Source organism: Staurois parvus, unplaced genomic scaffold (genome assembly GCF_062004578.1).
Source record: "Staurois parvus isolate SC_StPar_1 unplaced genomic scaffold, SC_StPar_1.0 ptg000662l, whole genome shotgun sequence".
In the NCBI taxonomy this organism is placed as follows: Eukaryota; Metazoa; Chordata; class Amphibia; order Anura; family Ranidae; genus Staurois; species Staurois parvus.
In genome coordinates this window covers 1,587,005-1,600,048 of record NW_028318458.1, presented here as the reverse complement: position 1 = coordinate 1,600,048, position 13,044 = coordinate 1,587,005, and the positions used below count along the sequence as shown (strand labels likewise).

Sequence of the window (13,044 nt, the reverse complement as noted above, 5' to 3'; positions counted from 1 at the left end):
GAATAGTGCCCAATCATTGGTGTCAGTGGGAGGAATAACGTTCCACCATTGGTGTCTGGGAAGAATAGCGCCCCATCGTTGATGTCAATGAAAAGAATAGTGCTTTGTGTCAGTGGAAGGAAAAGTGCCCCAAGGCCAGGTAAAAAACAAGCAAAGGGTCACATTAAGCCCTTGGACTGCAGTTTGGAGACCCCTGTCTTACATCATTGAGTCCTTAGAGAACTTAGCTCTGTTATAGCAAAGCTGCTATTTCTCATTTTTAAAGACACCTTACCGACTGGAATGGTACCAGCTGCATGGTGTAGAGCAAATATGGTACCAGTTTACAAAAAATGATCACAATGTATACCAGGAAGCTATAACAGTCAGCCTAACATTAACAGTATGTAAGGTATTTCAGGGAATGGAATAAGACTCTATACAGACATTTGTCTGGGGTAAGGTATCATAAGTTGGGCAACTACATCGCAGATAAGGTTCAATAGTGAGAAATGTAAAGTTATGTAGGTGCCAAAAATACACATTAGGAGGGGCTCGCCTGGGAGAATCATTGATGGAAAAGGGTTCTAGGGTGCTTGTAAAAGACAGACTTAGCAATAGCTTGCAATGCCAAGCCACAGCTAACAAGGCTAGAAAAGTGCCGTCAGATGCTAAAAAGGCCATACCTTCCAGAGATATATTGCTAATTCTACCCCTTTACATCACACTGGATAGATCTCATCTTGAATATGCAGTTCAGTTTTGGTCACCAATCCTCAGGAAAGACATTGTTGAAATAGAAAGAGTTCAGTGAAGGGCAACAAAGTTATTAAGGAGGTTGGAGGACCTCAGCTATGAGGATTGATTACATAGATTACAGTTATTCACTCTAGAGTAGAGGTGGTTACAAAGGGATAGGATTATGTACAAATATATCAAACATGACTTCAGTAACTGTAATAAAGTGTTTACTCTAAGGTTCCTAAAGAGGACACATGGCCTTAGATTGAGGAAAGGTTCTTTACTGTTAGAGCAGTAATAGTGTGGCACTCCCTCCCCCTGGTAGCTGTACTAGGTAGTGTCAATAACTTAAAAAAACTCTCAGGAAGCATATAATATAGTACAGGGCTATGGGAATTGTTAAAGAATAAAAATCACACACACTTAAGTTGAACTGGATGGATCTGTGTCTTTTTTCACCCTTATAAATTATGTAATTACATTGATCCTGCCAGAAATCTTGTGGGCTGATAGGGTTCAAGGGGTGATAATGCTAATTCTTTATAGATACGGTACAGTGGGTGTTGTCACCCTAGGACAGAAAAAAAGTGTTACTGGCAGGATCATCAGCAAAAGCTAAGACAAAAGAAGGCTGAGAAAAATAATGTAAAATAATGAACTTTTTAGTAACTATAATGCTGAAGTATGGCAAAAAATTATTTTTGTACATTTGAATAGTATGTGTGTGTATATATATATATATATACACACACACATACCGGCACTGCTGGATTAGCAGCCCCTGAACCTGGATACGGCACAAGTGAGAGAGACCTGGAAGATGGAGTATATCAGGGGCGGACTGACAACTCATGGGGCCCCTGGGCAATAGGGGATCATGGGGCCCCTGTGTCCTTGCCCAAACTCAAAAAAGCCTATGAAAAAAGGTACCAGGGGCATCTCATGGGGCCCCCTACTGACCCCGGGCCCTCGGGCAGTGCCCGAGTTTCCAAATGGTCAGTCCACTCCCGGAGTATATATTTGTTCAAGTTAATGGAAAAAAAAACATGCAGTGATTTAGAGGGAGCTGTGAGGGTACTGTAATATCAGTGAAAGGTAATATATACCTGGAAGTGTAAAACATTAGTTAACATGCATGCAATTTTTAGACGCAACCTTTGACAGATTGGTGAATCTCTGCCCATCTTTACTTCTGAGACATTCTTACTCTCTAGGATGCTCTTTTTATACCCCATCATACCACATACTTTGCCAGGTTTTTGTTGCAGTGTCCAGACTTTTTTTGAGATTTGTTGCTGCCATCAATTTCAAACTTACCTTATTTTTTTTTCTTAAAATGGTATATTTTCTCAGTTTAAACATTTGATATATTTTCAGTTTTTTATTGTGAATAAAATGTGAGTTTTTGAGATTTGCAAATCATTACACTCTATTTTTATGTAGATTTTACACAGCATCCCAATTTTTTTGGAATTGGGGTTTTGGAAGCTCGGCATCAGATGGGAGTACATAAAGTAAAAACACCAGCTGTAGATGAATTTAAAGCTGAACAACTAAATACAGATATAATGTTATATATATATATATATATATATATATATATATAGCTAGGGTGGATCTACTATTGTTGATGGAGGGCTATTTTGTTGTGGGGGGTCCATTGTTGGTGGGAGGGTCTGCTGTTGCTGTGGGATCTGTTGTTGCTGGCTACAGGAAACTAAATGTACTTCTTTTCTTGTTATTACCAAATTCTATACAAATTTAGCTCCACAAAATGATACTTGGTTCTGTATTCTTTAAAAGGGGCATTACTGGGAGTTGGGTTGAGGGAGGAACCAAGTAACGAAGCTCCGACGTGGGTAGGGGTGGAGACAAGAGGTAACTTGTAAGGGGGGAGTTCCTGCACCTCTTCTCTGAGAAAAAAGGCATATATATATATATATATATATATACAGTCATGGCCGAAATTGTTGGCACCCTTGATATTTCTCCAGGAAATCATGTATTTCTCACGAAACGTATTGCATTAACACATGTTTTGCTATACACATGTTTATTCCCTTTGTGTGTATTGGGACAAAACAAAAAAAGGGAGGAAAGAAAGCAAATTCGACATAATGTCACACAAACCTCCAAAAATGGGCTGGACAAAAGTATTGGCACCCTTTCACAACTGCGGATAAATAAGAATGTTACAAGCATGTGATGCTCCTGTAAACTCACCTGGGGCAAGTAACAGGTGTGGGCAATATAGAAATCACACCTGAAAGCAGATAAAAAGGAGAGACGTTCACTTAACCTTTGCATTGTGTGTCTGTCTGTGCCACACTAAGCATGGACAACAGAAAGAGGAGACGAGAACTGTCTGAGGACCTGAGAACCAAAATTGTGGCAAAATATCAACAATCTCAAGGTTACAAGTCCATCTCCAGAGAACTAGATTTGCCTTTGTCCACAGTGCGCAACATTATCAAGAAGTTTGCAACCCATGGCACTGTAGCTAATCTCCCTGGTCGTGGACGGATGAGGAAAATTGATGAAAGATTGCAACGCAGAATAGTCCGGATGGTGGATAAGCAGCCCCAAACATGTTCCAAAGACATTCAAGCTGTCCTGCAGGCTCAGGGAGCATCAGTGTCAGCGCGAACTATCCGTCGACATTTAAATGAAATGAAACGCTATGGCAGGAGACCCAGGAGGACCCCACTGCTGACACAGAGACATAAAAAAGCAAGACTACAGTTTGCCAAAATGTACTTGAGTAAGCCAAAAGCCTTCTGGGAAAACGTCTTGTGGACAGATGAGACCAAGATAGAGCTTTTCGGTAAAGCACATCATTCTACTGTTTACCGAAAACGGAATGAGGCCTACAAAGAACAAAACACAGTACCTACGGTAAAATATGGTGGAGGTTCAATGATGTTTTGGGGTTGTTTTGCTGCCTCTGGCACTGGGTGCCTTGACTGTGTGCAAGGCATCATGAAATCTGAGGATTACCAAAGGATTTTGGGTCGCACTGTAGGGCCCAGTGTCAGAAAGCTGGGTTTGCGTCCAAGATCCTGGGTCTTCCAGCAGGACAATGACCCCAAACATACGTCAAAAAGCACTCAGAAATGGATGGCAAAGAAGCGCTGGAGAGTTCTGAAGTGGCCAGCAATGAGCCCAGATCTAAATCCCATTGAACACCTGTGGAGAGATCTTAAAATTGCTGTTGGGAAAAGGTGTCCTTCCAATAAGAGAGACCTGGAGCTGTTTGCAAAGGAAGAGTGGTCCAAAATTCCGGGTGAGAGGTGTCAGAAGCTTATTGATGGTTATAGGAAGCGACTGATTTCAGTTATGTTTTCCAAAGGGTGTGCAACCAAATATTAAGTTAAGGGTGCCAATACTTTTGTCCAGCCCATTTTTGGGGTTTTGTGTGACATTATGTCATATTTGCTTTTCTGCCTCTGTTTTATATTTGTTCCAATACATACAAAGGGAATAAACATGTGTATAGCAAAACATGTGTTAATGCAATACCTTTTTTGTGTGAAATACTTGATTTTCAGGAAAAATATCAAGGGTGCCAACAATTTCGGCCATGACTGTATATATATATATTTATTTTTTTTTTACTGTCTTTTTTTTTGCTTTGGATTTCTAAAACATAAGCACAACTTTAAGCCCAATCTTGCCAGTTTATTATATAGCCCAGTAAATTTTAAATAAAAAATACAGCCCACAATATTGTTCTTTGTGTACCGTGTTCACAACATAACACTAGCATCAGGTGTAGATGTTTTTCTGCACAGGAATCTGCAACATGCATAAAACTCATTGAAACACACATGAAAACTGATGTAAACTTAAATCTCTGCTTGTTTTTTTCCATCAGTTGTTCTTCACGTATGGTGTGTACAAGGCCTAAGCTGTCCTACACAATTGGCAGTTAGAGGGCTGAAACAAACCATTTAACACTGACAGGTGTCCTTACAATGGACAGCTTTTATTAATTTATGTAAAACTGTGATCTGAAGTTTGTCCTTAATTTGTCTGTCAAGTCCATCTAACTCTGCTAGAGCATCTAACACTATCCTCTCCCCAGACTGACAATGCTGCTGTCCAAGGGTGGCTCCATTGCTCCTCTTGTGGAATGGAGATACCATAAGACAGGAAGTGTTTTACTGGCAGCATTGCCAGATGATAATAAAGAAATAAAAAGCCTAAAATGAATGCAGCCACCATATTAAAAGTGATACTAAACCTAAAAATGCATTGCTTGGATTAAGGTAAAAAATGTTTTTACATTCCCTGTGCTCCCCCTTCCCTGTGTGAAGGGGAAGAGAGGGGAGAAGAGATCAGTGCTGTGCATCTTTTCTCCGCTTGCTTCCTCTTCACACAGGACTCGAACAGCAGCAGGAGCCATTGGCTCTAGCTGTCGTCAATCAAGTGAAGAGGAAGTGGGGGGGCAGGGCTAAGTCCCTCTGTGTGTTTCTATGGAGTGTTTGTACCCATAGCAAACAGCTTGCTATGGGGACACATAAAGAAGAGGAGGAGCCAGCATTGCCAGTGGGGGACCTGAGAAGAGGAGGACTGGGGCCAATCTGTGCAATGCCACTGTGGCTCCATGAGTATAACATGTTTGTTATTTTAATTAAAAAAAAATGCCTTTAGTAACACTTTAAGGATTGTTAAGCTGCAACATATTACATCTTTGCTTTTGGGCTTGTAGGGATCTGCTGCCCTCTACTGTCTGAATTTGCAAATGCCTGTAAATGTATTATGCATGCACTTCCTGTCCCTGGGTTGTTGGCTTTGAAACACTGGAAGGAGGAATGGCAGAGAGAGACAAAGTCTCAGCCACATGTCCTATTGTTATGCTGCTAAACCCCAAGCCAGAAGGGACTATTATGCAAGTATTCCTATGATCCAATAGTTTAACTGCAGCTTCTGAGGGTATCTCTAAATCCTTGTGACAGACAGGGTATTTCTTTTCTGTCCTTGTTATTTCACATGCATAGTGTCAGATAGCTAGGTCTGCGCTAATGTATGTGTAGTGGTCACCTTTTCAGTACATTGATAAATTAACTTGTTTAATGCAATATAATTTATATGCAGCTGCTGTTATTCTAGTTAACCCTGTCCCTCTTGGTGTCTGGGATTCTATAGCTAGTTGTAGCTTAATGGATAAGTTCACCTTTTGTAACATGTTACATGTTACACCCATATTCAGGGTGTAACATGTTATGAAAGGATCGACCCCCCAATCCCCTGTTTTGACAGCTAGTGGGTGGTCTTCAACCCTGCCTAGCTGTCACAATTTTTAAAAAAGTGGCAATGCGGGGCTCTGCCCACCTGGCCACGTCACTCATTCACCGTATTCTGTGAATGGAAAAACTACAAGTTTCAACAGCCTTTGCGTTGTAGTTCTCAAACTAGCACGGTGCTGTGGTAGTTCATTGATTCTTTCTGTCAAAATGTATCTGCTTGCCTGGACGAAGAACGAGCACACAGATACACTAATAGGTTTGCAGGAGTTCTGCATTAGCAATCTGCTGATTGCTGGTGCAATGCCTTACAGACCTCCAAAACAAAAAATAGTAAATGCACATTTTTATATCTTTTAAGGGTCAATAATCAACATAGGCTGGAGCCAAATTAGGCTTCCAGTGGCCATTTCAGGAACATTAGCTTGGAGATCTGGTTGCATATCAGATTAGAAGCTATTATGTAGGGACTAAAGAGCAGAGTAGATAGGCTGAATCTAAGTTCCAGTGCCACACCACAATTCCTGCCAGTGAGAAGCTGCAATCCAGGCTGGTTGGACAACAGTTGGAGGATCTCCCCATGACCTCAGGTTTTTTGTTTTTTAGGTATTCAACACATACACAGATCCTGCATCATCCTCAGAGGCCCCTGCAGCTTGACTTTGCTGCAACATCTGGGAGCATCTTTATTAATAACTATATATACTAGGGTATATGTGCACAATTCCACCAGGACTCCTATGGGGCTATTTTCTAACAATACCTGTTTGTACATTGGATGTATGTACTTCCATTAACATCTTCCTATACAAAGCTTGTATTCTTTCTATACTGGTGTGCATCTATATACTTATGATTCTAACCCTATTGTTTTGAATTTGTATTGTTGTGGTTTTGTCTCACTTTATATTGTATAGTGCAGTGCAAACTGTTGGTGCTATATAAATCCTGTAAAATAATATACTGCAATAATAATGTTATATGCTGGTTGCAGTAGTTCTTTTGCTCCCAATTTTTTTTATTAGTTTACTGGTTAATTTACTTGTTAATTTCCTCCACCCAGGACAGCGGTCTTGTACTGGGTTCAGGCAATGGAAACTTTATTAGCTAACTCACTCTTCCACTTAACGAAGGTTCTGGTTCTCTTGTTTTCCTACAGGTTTAGTGCAATATTCTGTTTGGAGAGGGCCATTTCTCCTAACCCCCCACCCTCTACCAAAAGAGGGCTACAGGTTTAATGCCGCTGTAAATCTGATCTCCAGTCACACAACAAATCTTTTACCCAATTTGTATGTTGGGGTTTATTTTATCAAAGTATCTATGACATGACCAATCAAGGCTGTAATCCACTGAATATATGGCCAGACAAGAGAAAGAAGCCAGGTCTGTGGCTACTCAGATAAATTCCTAACAAGCAGTAAATACACTTTAAAACAAGTTATCACTGACCTCTGTAGCTGCAGACACTTTGGCGTAATTTAAGAGAATATAAATGCTGTACTTACTTTTCATAGTCATCCTTGCAGTAAAGTTGACGGTTACGGTAGTAGCAGGTTCCAGAAAGAATCTGTAAACACACTGCACACTTTACACAGCATTCGTGCCACAATCTATCATTTACTCGCAGCAGGAAGCGGTCGGAGATGGGGTTGCTGCAGCCGGCACACATCTCATTCACTTTTTGATCTGAAAATGATAGAGATTTCATTTTAAACCAATGTATGTATCCTAATTGGTGCAGAGGATGCAAATGATACTGGGTCCATGAGATCTAGGTGCCCATGTGGAACTTTATAACTGCTATTTTTTTTTAATTTGAAAAGCAGGTGAGCTTTGTGAAATAAGTGACATTTTAGACTGTAAACTCTCATAAGCAGGATTTTGAACTGTAGTGAAACGGTTTTCTTTCCCTTTACTTTGGCCCTGTGCAAACTGTTGGCTCTATATAAATCCTGTATACTTCACTATTACTACTACTACTTCTTTTATTACTACTACTAATAATAATAATAACTTGCTGGCTGCCCTGTAGCAGTTTTACGGCTACAGGGAGGCCACTCTGCGCAAAATCCTGTATATATACACGTGATTCTGCTCTTCCGGGTAGGGGGCGCACATGCCATCCTACCCGTGCTGTCATTGGCTCCTGTAGGTGTCAATCACTGGGTCCCAGCCAGTAATTCATGCCCAGGGCTGGGTGATCAGTGGAGCAGCTAACAGGAGAGAGATCTGTGAGTATAAACAAAACAGATCTCTCTCTTGTCAGTGGGGATGTACAAGTTTTTATCTCTCTGCAAAGCATAGAGATAAAAGCCAGCACGTCCCCTAGTAAAACACCACACAGTGCACAGTTAAATCACTCCCTAACACAGTTAACCCTTTGATTGCCCCAGATGTCAACCCCTTCCTGCCTAGTATCAGTACATTGTTGGTGCTTTTTATTAGCACTGATCACTGTATTAGTGTCACTGGGGATGTCACTGGCAGTTAGTCAGTTCCCACACAGTGTCAGTTAGTGTCAGAATGCCTGCTGTACTATTGCAGTTCTACTATTAGTCACTGATTGCCACCATTACTAGTATTAAATAAATACATTTAGTATAAAATAAATAAATAAAAAATTCCAGTATGCATATCACCATTTGTAGACGCTATAACTTTCACACAAACCAATTAATATACACTTATTGTATATTATTATTATTATTGTATATTAATATTTTTTTAACAAAGACATGTAGCAGAATACATTTTGGCCTAAATTTACGAAGAAAATTTTTTATTGGATATGTTTTATAGCAAAAGTAGAAAATATTGTTTTTTTTTTAAATTTCGGTCTTTTTTCATTTATAGCACAAAAAAAACACAGTGATGATCAAATACCACCAAAAGAAAGCTCTATTTGTGTGAAAAAAATGATATAAATTTCATTTGTTTATAGTGTCAATTGTCAGCTAATGTAGCACTGAGCCGTATAGCAAAAAAAGGCCCGGTTATGAAGGGGGTAAATCATCTGGAGGGCAAGTGGTTAAATATACAAAACATTACATGTTGCTTTGGTTTTGAGATAATGATCACCTGGTGTCACAGGGAGTAAGGGTAACATAGAAATATAAAGTAAGAAGGAAGGGGGAGCAAAAGGGGGTGAGTCACTTCTGATCATTCAGCTGTGTGATGTAAATCTAAGCTTGAGTTATTGAGTTTTATAATTCACAGACTTTTTTTCAGGAAAGCAGTTTACCATTTTTAGATTAGCATGAGTAGCATAGGACTCCATTTGGGAAATATACATCCAACACCATGCACCATATAAATGCATTTCTAATGTTTTTATAAAGGTGGACTTAGCCTTCAAATTTACTTGAATAAAAGGGGAAGAATGCATTCTCTGTAATAAGATAAAAAACACTTCCAATACCTGTTCCCACATCCCTAAAAACATATCTAAGTTCTCTCACGATCCAGCGCTGCTCCCTCTACCTAGTCTTACAGGACACACAGAAAGCAGCAGGAGCTATAGGACTAGAGGAGGAAGCAGGGGGCGTGACTGAGCCACGCTGTGTGTGTCTACTGATGCCCACAACCCGACTCAGGAGCATGCCTACATGGGTGCCCTCTTGCATGACTTGTTGAGGGGGCATCCACAGGAAAGGACAGCACTGTTGAGGGACTCCAAAAGAAGGGGTAAGTAACTGCTCAGGTAAGTATACCTTGTTTATTATTTTAATAAAAAATACCTTTACATTTGCTTTAACCACCTGCCCTCCAGAGGATTTACCCCCCTTCCTGACCAGGCCATTTTTTGCGATATGGCGCTGTGTTATTTAACTGACAATTGCGCGGTCATGCAGTGCTGGACCCAAATGAAATGTACGTCCTTTTTTTTCCCACAAATAGAGCTTTCTTTCGGTGGTATTTGATTGCCTGTGTGTTTTTTAATTTTTGCGCTATAAACAAACAAAGCCCAAAATTTTGAAAAAAAAAAATTTTTTTGACTCTTTGCTATTAAACATGTCCAGTAAAATAAAAGTGTAATAAATTTAGCCCAAAATGTATTCTGCTACATGTCTGCGCTAAAAAAAATCCCAATATGTGTAAATTAATTGGTTTATGTGAAAGTTATAGCTTTTACAAATGGCGGTAAATATACTGGAATTTTTTCTTTTTTTTACTAGTAATGGTGGTGATCAGCGACTTATAGCAGACTGCGGGACTGTGGCGGGCTTTCGGACACTGGATGGAACTGACTTGGTGTCAATGACATCCCAAGTGACACAAATACAGTGGTCAGTGCTAATAAATAGCACTGACACTGTACTAATGGCACTAGGCAGGAAGGGGTTAACATCTGGGGCGATCAAAGGGTTAACTGTGCTGTTTTACTGTGTGCTGTGTGTGTGCTTTATACTGTAAGCACACTGCTTTTTATGGCTCTGCTATGCAGAGCCATACAAAGCAGTGTGCAGAAGCTGACAGGGGAGAGATCTGTGTTTATACACTCGTCTCTCCCCCGTCGGTAATACTCAGAGATCGCGGGTGCCAGCAGGGAATCACCGGCCAGGATCCGGTGATTGACAGCCGAGGCCACGAATGGCGGCCCTACCAAGAACTGCAAAATCACGTCATATATATATATATATATATATATATATATATATATATATATACACACACACATATATGTGATTTTGCATACCCACGCCGCCCTGTAGCAGTATTTCTGCTATAGGGCAGCATGGAAGCGGTTAAAGTGGAACACTAGTTCTGCTTTAATGCCTCCCTCCCACTCGTCTTTCACATTTGGCAATCTTTTTGGGAGGGGGAGAAAGGGTACCTGGTTTTTAAGTTCTCTTTCCCCCCTCCCGCCCTGCAGTCTTCTAGAATACTGCGGACCAATCACAATGCGTGGCGTGAATCACGCATGCACAGTGGACACTTGGCTGTGAAGCTGCAAGCTGTAACAGCCGGGTGCCCACAGCTAAGGTGCCATCTCTGGGGACTGAAGATGGTCCCTGGAGCCCCCTCAGGTGAGTACACCACTGGATCCTAGGACAGGTAAGTGTCTGTTTATTAAAAATCAGTAGCTACAGTTTTTGTAGCTGCTGAGTTAATTTTTACAAAACCTACTACAGTAAAGAAATATATCCAACAACACCATCTTTTTTTTTTAAATACATACATTTAAATACAGTAGTTCCAGAAATTAGGTTTCCAGTAACGCAGACCATAGGCAGTAATTGGGTATTATATACTATATAATGTATTCAACCGGAAGCATTTAAAGTAGATGTAAACCCTAACTGAAGTGTATTTAACTTGTTAAAGCACTGTGTATGATAAACAATTAATATTTTTTTTAATTATCAGTGCGTGTGATCTCCTGCATCCTCTATGCAGCTACTTCCATGCTGCATGCACCCCAGCAATGGATCAGAATGGGATTCCTGATGGCAACAACAGTGGACTACACCTATGTAATTTGTACTGAACTGGGAGCCTTTTTAACAGGCTGACAACCAGGGGCGGACTGACCATTTGAGCACTCAAGTCAGTAGGGGGCCCCATGAGATGCCCCAGGTACCTTTCATTGGCTTTTTCGGGTGTGGGCGAGGACACAGGGGCTCCATGATCCCCTATTGCCCGGGGGCCCATGAGTTGTCAGTCCGCCCCTGCTGACAACAGATGAGTACAATTTAGGGAGAGGGATAGAGCATTGTCATCCTATAATAGGAAGGACCTGAATAGGGACTTACATGGCAGGATCTTTCAATAATTTTTCACTACTACAAAATTTCAGTTGTCACCAAAACTGAAATAGAGGGGAAATCTTCTAGTGGAGACAGTTATTTTAGTGACAACTAAGAGGGGATTTACCTCGTTTTGTAGAGATTTTCTCTCACTTTCTGTTGCTGGACAGGAAGTGAACAGAAATCTCTGGAACAGAACACAGAGAGCAAAAATAAAAACAAACGACTTTACCATTTTACCATTCCCTTCTCTATCCCAAAAAAAATAGCTTTAGAGATTCTTTAACATCTCTGCACACGGGGACACAGTATGTTGCAGTTTTCAATTGGTCTGTTCACATTTTCTAGCCATAATGTGGCTCTATACATAAGAATCTCAGTGGATATCATGATTAGTCTACAATTAAGCCCTTTTTGGGTGAAACGTGTTAGTATGAAGCAGCATCCATACAGAATGATTTGACCACTAGCATGTATTTTGCAATACAGTGACCATTCCGGAATGTGGCCTATCAGTCTTTGCATTAGTCTTGTGGAAGGAGTGGGGACGTGCTTGTAGGCAGGTACCCGGAGCTGTATTTCTGCTTGGTGGGGAGGACAAGTACACTTGGGAACAGTGGCAGACTGACCATTCGAGCACTCGGGCACTGCCCGAGGGCCCGGGGTCAGTAGGGGGCCCCATGAAATGCCCCTGGTACCTTTTTTATAGGCTTTTTTGAGTGTGGGCAAGGACACAGGGGCCCCATGATCCCCTATTGCCCGGGGGCCCCATGAGTTGTCAGTCCGCCGCTGCTTGGGAACAATGTTCCTCTACATGTCTACTATTTGTGGAGACAGGGTCGTGTTAAGTTTTAAAGAGAGTCAGGAACTTAACACACAGTTACCTTGATAGTGATACTAAAGTGATACTAAAGCTTCATTTTTTATTTTTTTTTAATAAAATAACAAACATGTCACACTTGCTCTGTGCAGTAGTTTTGAACACACCTGCCCCTATCCTTTTCTTTTTGGGCTTCCCACAAGCTCCTGGCTCCTCCCTCTCGAGCAGTACCCCCAGGGTAAACAGCTTGCCCTGGGGGCACCGATACGTGCTCTCTCCCAAGCCGCTGCTCTATGCATCCATAAGACACCTAGAACCATGGCTCCGCCCCGCTCCACCCCCTTTATTGGCTCACTAGTTGTGATTGACATTGGCTCCCACTGCTGTCTCAGCTAATGAAGAGGGAAAGTCCCCATACAGCTGAGGCTATTGTGAACGTCTCTGAATCGAAGGAGACTCAGGTAAGGATTGGGGGGGAATGCATGAAGGTAAAAAACCTTCAGCCTTTACA

The 13,044-nt window shown here is 41.2% G+C and overlaps 1 protein-coding gene across 1 annotated transcript in view; it reads right to left on the bottom strand.

Moving 5' to 3' along the window:
- The window catches only part of LOC149448675 (LIM homeobox transcription factor 1-alpha-like), an 81,074-nt gene that overhangs the window by 48,879 nt on the left and 19,151 nt on the right, over window positions 1-13,044 (bottom strand). Inside the window, exon 3 of the mRNA XM_089651749.1 lies at window positions 7,472-7,652. Coding sequence (XP_089507875.1) covers window positions 7,472-7,652 — 181 coding nt within the window. The remainder of the gene's footprint in view (window positions 1-7,471; window positions 7,653-13,044) is intronic.